The sequence below is a fragment of the Entelurus aequoreus genome, linkage group LG09 (assembly GCF_033978785.1).
Source record: "Entelurus aequoreus isolate RoL-2023_Sb linkage group LG09, RoL_Eaeq_v1.1, whole genome shotgun sequence".
Taxonomy (NCBI): Eukaryota; Metazoa; Chordata; class Actinopteri; order Syngnathiformes; family Syngnathidae; genus Entelurus; species Entelurus aequoreus.
Window position 1 is genome coordinate 54,583,111 of NC_084739.1, and position 16,453 is coordinate 54,599,563.

General features: G+C 39.9%; 1 protein-coding gene across 1 annotated transcript in view; it reads left to right on the forward strand.

Annotated features, from left to right (window-relative positions):
- The first annotated feature begins 2,307 nt into the window (after positions 1-2,307).
- col13a1 (collagen, type XIII, alpha 1) overlaps positions 2,308-16,453 on the forward strand; it is a 125,789-nt gene continuing 111,643 nt past the window's right edge. Inside the window, exons 1-3 of the mRNA XM_062058944.1 lie at positions 2,308-2,328; positions 6,438-6,473; positions 11,451-11,477. Of these exons, the coding sequence (XP_061914928.1) occupies positions 6,453-6,473; positions 11,451-11,477 (48 nt within the window). The 5' untranslated portion in view covers positions 2,308-2,328; positions 6,438-6,452. The remainder of the gene's footprint in view (positions 2,329-6,437; positions 6,474-11,450; positions 11,478-16,453) is intronic.

Sequence of the window (16,453 nt, forward strand, 5' to 3'; positions counted from 1 at the left end):
GGTGAGGATGGGAACGTAGATCGACCGGTAAATTGAGAGCTTTGCCTTGCGGCTCAGCTCCTTCTTCACCACAACGGACCGATACAGCGTCCGCATTACTGAAGACGCCGCACCGATCCACCTGTCGATCTCACGATCCACTCTTCCCTCACTCGTGAACAAGACTCCGAGGTACTTGAACTCCTCCACTTGGGGCAAGATCTCCTCCCCAACCCGGAGATGGCACTCCACCCTTTTCCGGGCAAGAACCATGGACTCGGACTTGGAGGTGCTGATTCTCATCCCAGTCGCTTCACACTCAGCTGCGAACCGATCCAGTGAAAGCTGAAGATCCTGGCCAGATGAAGCCATCAGGACCACATCATCTGCATTCAAGGCATTCATATTTAAGTCAGTGGTCATTTGGGATGGTATTTAGGTTCATGGCGGTGATGATGCATAGAAATCAACTTCTTTAATGACAAAATATGTAATTATTGTTATGATTATCTGTGGTACATTAAGGAGCTAATTAATTATCCTGTACCAAGTGTGTGTTTTGGAAGCATTTAGACGTTGTTAGCTGATGGAGATATTTCAAAATGTAATCTATAATAATACATCAGAACATTGCATCTTCATACAAAGTTGACCAGAAAATCCAATGTAAAAAAATGAAAGCCCTTAATTAATATGACACAGCCATGTTGTTATAGCTTGCAGGTATCATTGTTCTCAGCTAATCATGAGCACTTTAGTAGTTTCTTGACAATCGTCAAGAGTTCCTGTTTTGACCACCAATTACCGTCTGTCCTTCCTTTAAGACCTGCTCACACAGGTTTGATTTTTGTTCCGTTTGCTTTCAGACAATAAAAGCCACTTGGCTGTCCACAATGCGGAAGCCGTTGAAAGCCATTATCTTCAAGCTTCTTGTGTATTGTTTTTGAATGAGAGCCACTGTGCAGACATGGCATGTATCCACGCTGAGAATATACTCAAGTAAACTGGCGTCAGCCGGCTGAGATGAGCTAAAGGCTCGTGATGTGATGAAGTGAAATGGTGCATGCTTTTATCCACAACCAGCTCTTGCATGAGGTTTTTGTCATGAAAGTTGATGTTGCATGTTATTGTCTTTCTGCAGCACTGATTCCCAACCACTGTGCCGTGGTACTTTAGCGCAATGGGGCTCAATTATTTTCTATCATAGATATATTAAGGGTGTCCCAATCCAATATTATCGGATATTGGCATGCATCCAAAATGTCAGATACACAAGCTCCAATGCAAGCAGTCCTGCAGCGTGCTTACTTGTGCAAAGTTGGACAGCCAGTTAACATCTAAATAAAAAGCACACAAGGTTGGTCTTTTCTTGCATGTTAGTCAAGTCATAGGCTATAGGCTACTAGGAGCTAGCAGCTACACAACTGCTAAACACACACTAGTACACAAGCTAGACATACAAAATAAGTGTTCTTAATTTAAACAATATAAATAAATAATGATAAATGGGTTATACTTGTACAGCGCTTTTCTACCTTTAAGGTACTGAAAGCGCTTTGACAGTATTTCCACATTCACCCATTCACACACACATTCACACACTGATGGCGGGAGCTGCCATGCAAGGCGCTAACCAGCACCCATCAGGAGCAAGGGTGAAGTGTCTTGCCCAAGGACACAACGAACGTGACTAGGATGGTAGAAGGTGGGGATTGAACCCCAGTAACCAGCAACCCTCCGATTGCTGGCACGGCCACTCTACCAACTTCGCCACGCCGTCCCCCAATATTAGTCTAAAAAGAACATTTGTCAATATACACTAATGGATATTACACATACAAAGTCTCCAAGCGTATTAAAAAGTGTTCAGTAACAAATGTGTCTGCATCATTTAACTTACTGCGTCATGAGTTTCACTTTGTGAATGAATGAACTCCACTTCAACTCAAAGACAGCATAAGCTCATTCCAAATGGTTAATAATAAATAGGTTATTGTTTTTCATACCTACCATTGGTCTCTGTGTGACTAATGTTTGTACTATTTGTACTGATATAGTTTCGCATTAATATTTGTATCAGCCAATACTCAAGGCTCCATTATCGGTATCGTATAGGAAGTGAAAATCAGGACAACCCTTCGATATATTATAATGTAAAATATGTTGGCCTTAATTAAATAACGATTGGAGAAAATCACTGAATACAAATATTTCATATTTCTTATATGCTTCAATTCAACAAAACATCCTTAACAATGTTTATTTTATGTCAGTGATATCCTCGTTCTTTTTGTTCCATCATTTCTCTCACTCCTTTTTCAGGGTCCACCTGGACGAGCAGGCTTTCCGGTAACTTGTCTTTTTTTTAACATTTGTCTTTGTGTGTCTTTGCATGCCTTAGTAGTTAGCCATTAGTTCAGTGCTGATCTCCTCTTTTGCTCTCTACTGAACAGTATCAAAAATAATTAGCTATGTGTAGTGTTGGGCATCAAGTATTGATGGGAACTTGGACGAGCAATTTGAATTTTTTTACAAACCGTTCAACCAATTTAGCACAGAAACTCTGTTAGATGAGAATAATTTGAAAACATCCTTAATTGATGACAGGGGATGCAAAACAATAACAGTGAAATACTTTTTCATAACATGGTCACTACTGCCTAGTTTCTCTTGTTATATTCTTATTTTACTGTTATATTTTTATTCTCATCGTTGCTTTTTATTTTTATTCTATTTTAATATTTTTCTATTTTGTCTCCATTTATACCCCCATTATTTACTTTTTTTTTTACAATTTTGTAAACTGCTGCTGGAATTTAAATTTTCCTGAGGGAACTCTCCTGAAGGAATCAATAAAGTACTATCTATCTATCTATCTATCTATCTATCTATCTATCTATCTATCTATCTATCTATCTATCTATCTATCTATCTATCTATCTATCTATCTATCTATCTATCTATCTATCTATCTATCTATCTATCTATCTATCTGTCTATCTAATTGAAATTGCCTGCTACCTGAAAGGCAAACTAATAGGGATGAGTACCAAATTTGGTACCTTAATAGGCAATGACCAAAATTGATCTGTACTATCAGGTACCGATTTACCTAAACTCAGACAAGGCCAATTTTGGGCACCTGGGCTGCATGTGATCTCACATTTGTTTGCAGACTTACCAACTTACAAAGTTGGATCCCACGGTTTGCGTCCTCATGAACAAGCACATAGGTGAACCAATAAGGTGTCATATAATTCATGTGATTTTTGCTCCAACTAGTAATTAGTAATAATTACCAACTTATACTATATAAATAAACAGATCAACTAAAAATACTCCAACGATCATAAATACGTAAATGTGTTTTAAATATCTAGAAGTGTGTGTAAAAATCAACATTAAACTCCAAAATTGTCATATTCCAAATCGGATTTGTACAGAATAGAGAGAAACATGAAATTAAATATTTGACCATACCAGAAGTTTCCATACATTCTCTACTGTATCATTAAGATTAAATTGAACCGTCTTTTTTCCAAGGTGGCATTTTAAAAACATTAATTGTGGTTCACAAGTATGAATTTATTTATTTATTTATTTATTTATTTTTTACACATGGTAAAAATAATACAGCTTAAATATATTAAGTTGTACATTGGGTTATGAGTTTAGTTGATTATGTGAAGCACTCCAACTCGAACATTGAAAAGCTTGTATTAGAGATGCGCGGATAGGCAATTATTTAATCCGCAACCGCATCACAAAAGTCGTCATCCACCCGCCATCCACCCGAACTAACATTTTATCAAAACCACAACCGCCCGCCACCCGCCACCCACCCGTTGTTATATATCTAATATATATAACGACATTCAATGCGTGCCACGCATTAATATCTCTTGGCCACGCATTAGAGGCTAAGAGATATTAATGCGTGATAATATTATTTATCATTATTATAATATTATTGTCATTTCCATTAAGAAAGTGTTGACTATTATTGTTATTTTTTCCCCCTGGTCTTTAGTATTCCCTTTTTTAGTTTGTCACGTACCACGTTTGCTGCCGGCTTTGATATCTTTTTATTTTTTTCTTCTTCTGCTGTTGTGTTGTGTTGTGGTGTGCTGTGTCACGCCAAATTTCTTCCCCCTACAAAAACCTTCCCTCTTCCATTTACTTCCGGGGCTGCATCCAATAAAATCACAAAGTTGCCGGAGGTCCTTAACCTGCACGCGACTGTCCTGTTTCGCGCCTGTACAAAAAAAAACAATAATCGATTTCTTCAGATTCCAGCAGCTGTCAAAGACGAAGTATCCTTCCAGCGACGGGCAGTCAAAGCCGAAGTGCTATCGATCGCTGTCAATGACGTAAGAGGAAACATGACCACGGAAGTAAATGGGGGGGCGGGGAAGGTTTTTGTAGGGGGAAGAAATTTGGCGTGACAGCTGCAGCAGTGCCTGATGAATAATTGCCTGTTTCAAAGAGTGCTGCTCGTTTTTCGTATGTGGGTAACAACATTTAACTATGTATATATATTTCCGAATTGGTTAAACCGCCACCCGCCCGAATCTATTTAAAATCTCTTTTTTTCGTCATGCATCTGCCCGACCCGCGGATTATCCGCAAACTACGTGGTTGTGTCCGCAAACCGCGCATCTCTAGCTTGTATTGCAAAACGGTGTCACCCATTGAAATTAAGTAAAATCAATTTAATTGGTGGTTGCCCCCCCCAAAGTAGCATAATTTTAGCACATGTCATACCTATTAAAAATAAAAACAATCTTTGAGACAATTAATATTGTTTGAAACACAATACAATATATTGTAGTACAAACAACTAGTAATTTTAACAACTAATGTACTACAATACTAATGCACATCATTGGAGGGTGGAATTTTATGGTATGGCCTTTCAGCTGCTTCTATGTCAAACACACCATTATCAGCTTCTCCATATTTTCATGGATTAATGTTATGATATTATTTTATATCATCAACTCACTATGCTTTAGTTTGATGCAGACTCACAGTGCTGAGTTAGTTAGCTCCATGTTCTGTCATATTTTTGATTTATTTCTTTAATTTAATGAGTATCATCCATTTGTTCTTCTCAGCACTGTCTGTCACTCACTCTCTTCCACCCATACTTTAAAAAACAAAGTTACGTTGATACTAGTTATAAGCTACTGCTAGCAAGTAAGAGAGGATGTTTTGGTCGGATCTTAAGGGGTTCACTGTCACATTTGCTACGCCAACTGGTGGTAGGAAGGATTGTAACCCGATTTTTTTTTTTTTTTTTCCACAACTTAAAGCATAGCAATTAGCTGAGAGACAGCTTGTATCCCAAAGTACCAAAGTACCACAGTACATGCACTCCATCAACAAGCCTGTTGTATGATTCTGGCAGCTTGTTTGACTACTCTCCTTGGCAGAATCAGTGGAGTTCAAAAGGATTGAAGTCTGGGGTTTGTGAGAGCCATTCTAGCAGCATAATGTCAGCCTGCTTTATTGTTTTTATTGTCTCTTGTAACAATGGTGGCCAATGTTCTGCACATTTGAAAAACAATTAACATCCACACCAGTGGTATCTTAAAAAATCTCTCTCCATGTAAAACGTTCATTTTGGCCGACTTGATTGAATTTGGAGGTAGGATCCAACCATGCTTGTCTCCTCCAAACGCACGTTATGTGTTTGTTGACTAATAGCTCAATCTTTGTCTCGTATAACAATCAAACTTGTGTCCAGAATGTATCTGGTCTGTCCATAAATTTAAGTCCAGTGGTGTCAATTTCAGACCAGGGTATTCCTTCTTGGCTGTGTTGGGTATAGGTTTGCTAATACGGCTCTGCCTTGGAGACTTTATATGTGCAAAGTAATGTGAAACTTCAATTATTGGATACTGTTTTATATTGACAAATGTGCTGTTTTAGACTGCAATATATACAGAATGTGTAGCTTGTGTGTTATTTTGTGCTTAGCTGGTGTGTTGCTGCTAGCTCCTAGTAGCCTATAAGCCTACCATGTTTACCTTGAGTAAATGACTTGACTAAAATGCAAACAGGTTCCGATATAATATGTCTAAAATAATAATCATATAACCAAACTGAATTGGAATGGCTATGCTTGTCTAATAATGTAGCCTCCTTCACAGTGTTTGTGCTACAGCTTTTTCACTGCCAGCATGATCGACCCATGCTAACAGCAAAGTATTTTTAACTGTCCTTAAAATGATTTCATGACATTGGGACTTGTGCAAACTCTAAAAATCTGGTGACAAAGCACTGATATCATATTACTAATGTTAGTAATGGAAGTCTGGCATACACAAGAGCTCTGCAATGGCTTTAAGATAACAAGGAGTTGGCTCGTCCAAATGTTAAGTTATCGTTTAGCAAGTCAACATTTGTGTTACTCTAACATTAAACCCTATTCCTTTCTAATTTACATTGGTCAGGGTGACAAAGGAAGTATGGGGATTCCAGGACGAATGGTGAGTTATTTCTTTTTGGGCATCACATATATCATGGTATTGTCTTTGTATTGTTGTAACCAACAATGAATGTTTTATAAAGCACCAGACATCAACTTGTTGAGAGATTAAAGTTAATACAAATTAAACAAGGCTCTGCTTTTGAGTACAGTATGATCATATATGGGGCTTTTAGTTCGCACCGCCAACTGCAATACAGGAGGTCCTCACTCTACGCATTAGTTCCATTCCTTCGGCGGCGTTGTAAGTCCAGTCACAAACCTAAGTCACTCACTCTCTACAGAACACATGACCAACAATTCCGTACTTTTATCCTTGTTTACAAAGACTGCTAATTTGGCTGCTGACGTATGTCGTAACATATTGCATCATTTCCAGTTGTATTATTTTGGTTGGTGTGATGAATTAAGAATCCATATGAATAAAAACACTATGGATGGCTAGAAGAGTGTCCGGTTTGAAAGCACTAAATGGAAGGACACTGCAGCACCTGCAGTGAGCAAACTCGTCCAAAAGATGGCGCCATAACACAAACAATGAAACACATTCTCAGTGTATTTGCTTGTTTGTTTGTTTTAGCCGTACAGTCTTTTAAGCCGCAGGGTTCAAAGTATGGAAAAAAGAAAAGAAAAAAAGGGGTGACTTAACTTCCGAAAATTAAGGTACTTGCTAAATTCCTCTTCTTTGCTTATGGGAGTGCATCAGAAGCGCAACAAACGTTGTAACACAAGGACCGCCTGTATTAGACATCTGTGTATCTTCCACGAGAACAGTCATGTAGTCAGTGCACCACAAATCCCAGTAATTTTATGTTAATGCCATTAATTCAAGTAGAACATTTCCACAACATATTTTTGTACATTGTTTAAAAACATTTACACCTGACAGTTTAACCAATTATGAGCAATGTTATAAGCAGTGGAAAAGTTCATAATACCCCTTTATGGTAGATCAGTCAAAAAAGAACACCTTTGGTTTAGGGCAGGGGTCGGCAACCTTTATCACTCAAAGAGCCATTTTGACGAATTTCACAAATTAAAGAAAACAATGGGAGCCACAAAACTATTTTGAAATTTAAAATGAAATAACACTGCATACAAAGCTTTATTTTTGCTTTGTGCTATGTTTAAACCAGGGGTCTCAGACACGCGCCCGCACCTTAATCTGACAATTAAATGTAAGTGCGGCCCGCGAGTCTAAAATGAATGGCGCTTGACAGCGTCATATTTGCCAACCCTCCCAATATTTCCGGGAGACACCCGAAATTTAGGGCGTGATGGCACTGCCTTATGCGCCCTCTGCAGCCTGTTCGAACAGCGTACCTGCTCAGCCACATGTTGAATGCAAAACTTGCTTGCACACGTAAGTGACAGCAAGGCATACTTGTTCAACAGCCACACAGATTACACTGACGGTGGTGGTATAAAACAACTTTAACACTGTTACGTTACAAATATGCGCCACACTGTGAACCCACACCAAAAAAGAATGACAAAACACATTTCTGGAGAACATCCGCACCGTAACACAACATAAACACAACAGAACGAATACCCAGAATCCCATGCAGCCCTAACTCTCCCGGTCTACACTATACACCCCCGCTACCACCAAACCCCGCCCACCTTAACCGACGCACGGAGGGGGGTTGGGAGGGGGGTTGATGTCCACCGTCAGTGTAAGTTGTGTGGCTGTTGACCTAGTATGCCTTGCAAATTAAAGCTACATACAACTTGTGGCCAGGCTGACATGCTGTTAGTTAAGGTTATAGAGGATAATAAAAGCCGTGCCAACACGGCACGCCCGTATTTAGTTGTTAGGGTGAAAATTGGAGAATATTTGCCCCGGGAGATTTCTAAGAGAGGCACTGAGATCCGTAAGTCCCCTGGGAAAATCGGAAGGGTCGGCAAGTATGCAGCTGAGCCGCATCAGAGTGGTCAAAGAGCCGCATGCGGCTCCGGAGCCGCGGGTTGCCGACCCCTGGTTTAGGGAGAGTTGTGTCAAATATTGTACAAACCTGGGTGGTCATAAACAAGTAGTCGAGTCATAGAATGAATGTAATGCGATCACACCTCGCAGGTTTTCAACTATAACAGCCATTTTTCTAAGTGGAAGTAAATAGAGCGACCAGAAGTCATCCAAAAGTAAGCACTATGCTTCCTCTTTGTGTGTGCGTACAAATTCACATAATTTGATTATTGCCACTATCACAAATATTTAATGACTGCCACCTTACACATTAGAAATAATGACAACAGCTTGAAATAATGCGCACATTCGGGAAAACTGGAAAAAGATGAATGTGGACTGTGACACAAGCAAACGGACCAAAACACGATTGCTCAGGGGCTACACGTCTGTTAAAGTTAACTAAGCACTTCTCCAACTGAAGTTCCGCTATCTTACATTAAAGCTAACTTAGTGATTAACATAGCATTTTGTCACCTGTTTTCTCTAGTTCGGGTTGGGGTGTCGCTTTTTCTCATCCTGTAGGGATACTTGGAAGAAATTCACTTTATTTGCTGCCATAGAGGCGAGGACTAGAAACTTATCGTAGCATTTTTGCACATTTTTGTATTGACGTCTGTAAGAAAACTACATTGCATTGATGACACTTGGCAGATGCTTTTGTCATCCGGGCGCTGCTGGAAACCAGTTTGGGAGTCTGTAATGGACTGCCCATAATGGAGTGCTAATATCAGAGATTTTAGACACAGTCTGATATAATCAGATTTTTGTTGATATTGAACTGATATTCGATATCTATGTCAATCGGCACACCCCTAATAAAAAAAATTATAATAATAATTGAAATAGCTCAATGCAATTAATACTGCAAACAGTCACTGTTTATTTAAAATGTGTGTACATTTTGTATATAAATGTCCAATTTATCTTAAGTGCAAGTATAGAGCTGAGCATCAAGCATCCTCCTCTCACAAAGAGCTGAGGGACTTCATCTCTTAAAGTTGTTCGGTATTAGAGGGTGTTGTGTGTTGTATTATTACAGTGCAACCTCTTGAAGTGTCCCTGTTTATGTCAATAGCCCCGTTTCGGTTTGGTCAAATCATTCACCCAGTCCGAGGGGCATCAACATAAACAGCTTCCCCTTTTTGTAGTTCCGCTTTGGAACATACTTTACATCTACACCTTTGGCAGAGTAAAGAGAAAGAAGTTTCTCGGATGGGTTGGGGCCTGGGTCTTTTTGGAGCACTTTTTATGACCCGACGTGTCCCCAAAAACATTGGGGCCATGGCACCCCAAATAGTACCGCGGCCCCCAAGTACAGGACAAAATGGACTTACCCTAAAAGTCCTGGTGCTCTAAAAGATCTGGGGCCGTACTTATCAAGCTTCTTAGAATTACTCCTAAGAAGTCTGCTAAGAGTTGACTTAAGAGTAAATAAATTATTCGCTGAAAGCTGCACTTAAAAGTTAGTTATCAAGCGTCTTACTCACACTTTCAGCGAAGTGTAGGACTGAATCTTAAGTGTCACACTCAGAGCTGAATTACGACATTACTATGTGCCGTAAACGGAATTTTAGGTGACGTCATTTCTGTGTCCATAGAAATGACCAATCACGGAAGGGAATCCCTTGTCTAAGAATAAAGAAATATCTTAGAAATATTTCAGTGGACAATGGGAGTGTATATTTTGACAATAAACTACAAAATAATACAAAACAAACAAACAATATTGGCAATGAATCAAAAATAAATGTTTCCTTTTTGTTGCACCTTTCCTGCTTCCTGCTCCCAGGCCGTAACAAAGAGGCAGGGGAGACACTTCTCCAGGATGTTTGCTCGGGGCAACACCCTTCACTTTACCCGACAGTGGGTCTCCACAGCGGACGACTTTAGAGTGAATGATGAGTCCGGCGATTAGTTGCAAATCTTGCTTTGTTGATTGCTTGCACACAGCCAATCCAACACAAAACAAACAAGTCCCCGTTCGCACTCACAATACCGCTCCCTCTCTCTCTCGCCCACACACTCACTGACGTCACTCACCTCACATGCTGTAACGTATGTGTGTGCCACACACATACGCTACACTCATAACATTTTCTTTCCAATTCATTAATTAGGCAACTAATTTGAAACTGGTGTGGGTGGCTCTATATATACTAGTCCACTGCAGCCACATGCAGAAATCAACAAGGAATGGAAAATTATTAAATCTGTGACAAAAATAATACCTGCTCTGTCTAAACGATACCGTTTGATCAGCTGCTCGTCATCAAACAAAGATGAACGTTCGCGCACGTCTCTCGCCTCAGTGCCATCCCCTGCTGGCAACTCCTAACCACTTAAGACACCTCTGAAGGTCTCCTAAATATCGTGGAGAGTAGGAGTGATTCTTAGACTTAAGAATGTTGATAAAAAGCTTTTATTCTTAAGTTTGAGAGTAGGACTAAATTTCGCAAATTTTCAGGACTTAAGTGTAAAATGGCACTCTAAGAAGCTTGATAAGTACGGCCCCTGAAATGTATGAAATGTACCAAAAGAACATGGGAATGGGGCCAGGGCGCAGACCTTTTGGGTGCATTTCTGACCATTTGGGCGATTTCATTTATCCTTGGGTACCTCGTAGACATTTAAAAAACGTGTTAGGCTTAGGCTAAGTACCTTGTAACCCTACAAGGTCAATACCATATTTTACTTATTGTGAGGGATGGATCTGTACCTCCTTATCTTAAATCGCATAATTGTATGTACTCAGTACTTCCACAAAATACCTGTCGCCAAATTTCTGACACATTGCATCTTCTTGAGCACAAATATTTACAGATTAAATTTGAAGCTACCAAGAGCAGACTGGATATACAAGTAGTAGCCAGGAGTGTTTTTAACCTTGACTTGGCAAGTTTTCTGCATGCCCCAAGCCCTCTCCGTGTCTCTAACACTGGTTACTCTCTCTTTCTTCTGTGTCTCTCTTTACACATTCTTGCATGTGTCTGCTGTGATTGACCCCAGGGCTTTAAAGGACAAGCAGGGGAGAAGGTAAGTTTAGGTCCATAGATATTTTTCTAACATATGCACTGGAGCTATCTTCCACATAGGACCTTAAGAGTCCAATATGATTCGTTAGCGTTTGCTCACAGTCAATTGTCCGTGGACTATGGGCAAAAGCTGTGGCATTTGTTGTTTTGTAATTTTTAAGAGCACAGAAAATGGGGATCTTCACTAATAAACAGATCTCATTTGTGACTTTTTACACCTCAAAAAGGCCAAAAGACTTGGTAGAAATCGAATAATTTTGTGAGGTTCAGTCTGCGCCGAACAGCGCTGAGAGGCCCAAACTTGAGTATCTACAGAGGACGTAAACGCTGTAACAAGGTTTCTGTAGATGGAGCAGTGAGGGACGCTTCCTGCCCCAGCGAACTGGTTGAAGCTACACCTCCAGGCCAAGGCAGAGCCATATGCCATAGCCAACATTCGGCGAATGCTACTACTATTAACGTTAACATGTTAACATTTTCATGCAAAAAATTTGAAAGATCCTTTTTTCAAAAATAAGTTTTTCTATCCAAATACTTTGAATGCACATACTCTCTTGTTTTTGTATTATTTTTTTTACGACTGAAAGTCGTAAAACTGGAGTAGCACGGCAGAAAGTTGTTATGTTTGCATGTTGCAAATGTGGCACAAGCGCAAATGGATTGTTAGCTCAGTAAATCGATCTGTGACAAGCATGTTAGGATGCTAGCTTTTATTTAGCTATTTTTGCAGGTATACACCTCAGAATCAAATACTTTATTTTAGGCGGGGTAACAATTAGTATGTTAACTATTAGTATGTTAGCATGCTAACTTTTTTTGCTCAATTGACAGATATATATATATATATATATATATATATATATATATATATATATATATATATATATATATATATATATATATATATATATATATATATCTACTAGAGATGTCCGATAATGGCTTTTTTGCCGATATCCAATATTGTCCAACTCTTAATTACTGATTCCGATATCAACCGATACCGATATATACAGTCGTGGAATTAACACATTATTATGCCTAATTTTGTTGTGATGCCTCGCTGGATGCATTAAATAATGTAACAAGGTTTTCCAAAATAAATCAACTCAAGTTATGGAAAAAAATGCCAACATGGCACTACCATATTTATTATTGAAGTCACAAAGTGCATTGTTTTTTTTAACATGCCTCAAAACAGCAGCTTGGAATTTGGGACATGCTCTTCCTGAGAGAGCATGAGGAGGTTGAGGTGGGCGGGGTTGGGGGCGGGGGGGAGTAAGGGGTAGCGGGGGGTGTATATTGTAGCGTCCCGGAAGAGTTAGTGCTGCAAGGGGTTCTGGGTATTTGTTCTGTTGTGTTTATGTTGTGTTACGGTGCCGATGTTCTCCCGAAATGTGTTTGTCATTCTTGTTTGGTGTGGGTTCACAGTGTGGCGCATATTTTTAACAGTGTTAAAGTTGTTTATACGGCCGCCCTCAGTGTGACCTGTATATTACCAAGTATGCATTGCATTCACTTGTGTGTGTGAAAATCCATAGATATTATGTGACTGGGCCGGCACGCAAAGGCAGTGCCTTTATTGGCGCTCTGTACTTCTCCCTACGTCCGTGTACACAGCAGCATTTTAAAAAGTCATAAATTTTACTTTTTGAAACAGATATCGATAATTTAGAAACCGATACCGATAATTTACGATATTACATTTTAAAGCAGTTATCGGCCGATAATATCGGTAGTCCGATATTATTGGACATCTCTAATATCTACTGTAACATTTTGTTACTTGACACTATCTGGCTAGCATGCTAACTGTTAGCATTTCAGTACAGTTTGGGCTTTTCAACAGCCACACGCAATTGAACTTGCTTTTTCTTGTTGTTTATGTTGCTCTGAAAGTGGAGGAAAAGGCGTTGAATTAAAAAAAAAAAATTTTGCAGGGAGGATAAACTAGAACCGTACTGACAATTCTGTATTCAAAAAAGCCGACCAATCACGCAAAGTTCACATTTTCCAGAGGTTTACATCGAACTGGAAAGAAATGTACTTAATTTTTTTTAGAAACCTATGTGAGTGGCTTTGCACACACATTAGCCGCACTTGCTCGCCACATCTGTGAGCAGAATACACTGAATTGACAATGCTTCTCTGCAGATGTTGTGATCACATGGGCTGTGCATACTGGAATGGATTACAGATCTTGGAGTGCTAATATCTAAGATTTTAGACGCGCATTCCAATATAATTCAATACTGTTTTCTTTACTGATAGCTGAGTAATATAATAATAATAATAATAATGGATTCGATTTTATATCGCGCTTTTCTATTATTAGATACTCAAATATCCGATATCAGTATCGGATCTGGACACCTCTAGTTACAAGTAATGCATAATTTAACATGCCCGTAGTTTAGATCTTCACTGGTGTCATCAAAAGAAAAACTGAGGAAAACCAAAGAGTTTTAATAGTGGTAATTTGTCTCATTTGTCAAGAGACAAATTGTTTAGATAACATACAAAACATTCATTATGCATCTTTCCTTTCATTTTGCTTTTTGTTTCTAATGTGATGAAATAATCCTAAAAAGCAAAAATGAATGTGTCTAATTGTTAATTTACATATATTCACGGCATACCTTGTGTCGGGTGTTACCATTTAGTGGTCAATTGTACGGAATATGTACTTCACTGTGCAACCTACTAATAAAAGTTTCAATCAATCAATCAATCAAAGTGCTTCTCAAGTACTTTAGCGCGACCCCCCTTAATTTAATTACTATTGAGAGCTTGATAATATTTTTAATTTATCCATACAACACACTATGTGAGTTACTTTCTATATACACACGTCGCTGATGACTCCTTTTTTCTTCTCATTCCTGTCTCCCATCTCTTAGCCTCCGTCAGCTCTGTCCACAAGTGTACTGTCCTGTGTACTTATACGTCTACTAAGTAGAACAGAGAGAGCCTTTTGATTAGATTGAGCACTGCTGCCGCCTAACTGCAGGCTTGTGTCTCATTTCAACATGAATATTCGAGTGGAGACAAAATAAAGAAAACTTCTCCTGCTGCTCACAACCTCCAGGGGTCATGACCCCTTTATTGGTTAATTAATTGGAATTGAAGTTTCTGAAGTTCACTGAATTTTCACAATTTCGACTTAAAGTTGACAGTATATTTGAATTCTGGAATTCTGTACCATGTCAAGGGTAAGCTGGAGCCTAGCACAGCTTACTTCAGGCAAGGAGTGGGGTACACCCTAGACCACAGGCCAACCAATCGCAGGGTACATATAGACAAACAACTAAGCATGCATGTTTTAGGAATGTGGGAGGAGTACCCGGAAAAAACCTGGATATTAGATCTGAGATTTGAACCCGGATCTCCTGACTGTGCGGTCTACATGCTAACCACTACGCCACGTTGCTTCTTAGCATAATGAATATACAGTGTTGGGCAAGCTACTTGTAAAACTCTAAGTTATAAGTGTTTCTAAATTATTGTCGCTTCACTTCACTGAAGCTACACATCAGAACAATGTAGTAAGGTAAGCAAGTTACAAAAGCAGCTGACTACATCAAAGCTTTGTTTTTGTTTTTTACAAGCAAACATCATTCCAAGTCAATGGAATGTGATCAATAAAACTATGATACTAACAGAACAGAGTAGGTAAATTGATTTTCCAATTCCAAACTTTAACCTTAGAGATGGGGTGAGAAGTTCAGTCTCCCGAGAGAGACTCGGAGTAGAGCCGCTGCTTCTTCGCTTGGAAAGGAGCCAGCTTAGGTGGTTCGGGCATCTCGTGCGGATGCCTCACGAGCGTCTCCCTAGGGAGGTCCTCGTTGCACGTCCCACTGGGAGGAGACCCCGTGTCAGGCCAAGGACCAGATGGGGGGATTATATCTCCTCTCTGGCCTGGGAACGCTTCGGGATTCCCCAGGAGGAAGTTGCTAATGTTGCTCTGGAGAGGGAAGTCCGGGGGTCTCTGCTGGAGCTGTTGCCCCCGCGACCCGATTCCGGATAAGCGGTTGAAGATGGATGGATGGATATCTCAGGAATAAATGAAGACTAAAGCCTACATTTGTAGGATAATATGTGTCCTACCACTGCAATATGAATATTTATTCGACTAATACAGTAACTATCAGTGAGTCACTGTAACATTATGAACATAACCAAATAATGTGTTTGTGACAGTCTCCCGCTGTCGGGTAGGTTCTCGAGACCATCCAGGAAAGACATAGCTGCGGGCAGGTTTAGACTTCTTTATTGTTGCAAATAATATTAAGTCTTTTGCGAGTCGCTTTTCAGCTCTGCCTCGCTCTGCTCGCTCCTCAGTCTGCTTTCCAGCAGCACGTCGTCGTCTCCCTTGGGCTCTCTTGCGCTCTCGCTCGGCATCTGCTTCTCTCGGGCTCCTTCTCCTCACTCCGTCTCTCTCCCCGACGTTCACGTCTGTCGCCCTCTTATACGGTGCGAGAGGATGATTAAATTGTCTACAGCTGCGCGCTCCACGCACCTTATACTGATTGCGGCGTCGCTCCCGACGCGCCTCGCCTTGCCGCTCGCTCGTCTTCCACGCCTCCTCGCCGCCATCTTGGAGTGGGCTCTGGCGGGGCACGCCTCTCTGTCGGTCTGCCGGCCCCACCTCCCCACAGTGTTATAGTTGCAGAAGATATTTCTCTACGAAATTAATATTTCATTTTAATTATTATAATTCTAATTGTAATTTAGTCGTAAAGGGGAACTGCACTTTTTGGGGAATTTGGCTTATCTCACAATCATTCCAAAAGACATGACGATTTATTGTCAATTGACAATTTCTTTTTTTAAGCACTCAAACTCATAAATAAAAGCAAACACCGGAGCCCCCGGGAGGTCCTGTATTGCGCCCATATAACCCAGTAAATATTTTTATTTTTTATTTTTGGACTTGAATATTAACCAAGTTTTAGTGATGTTGTATTTATAAGCGCT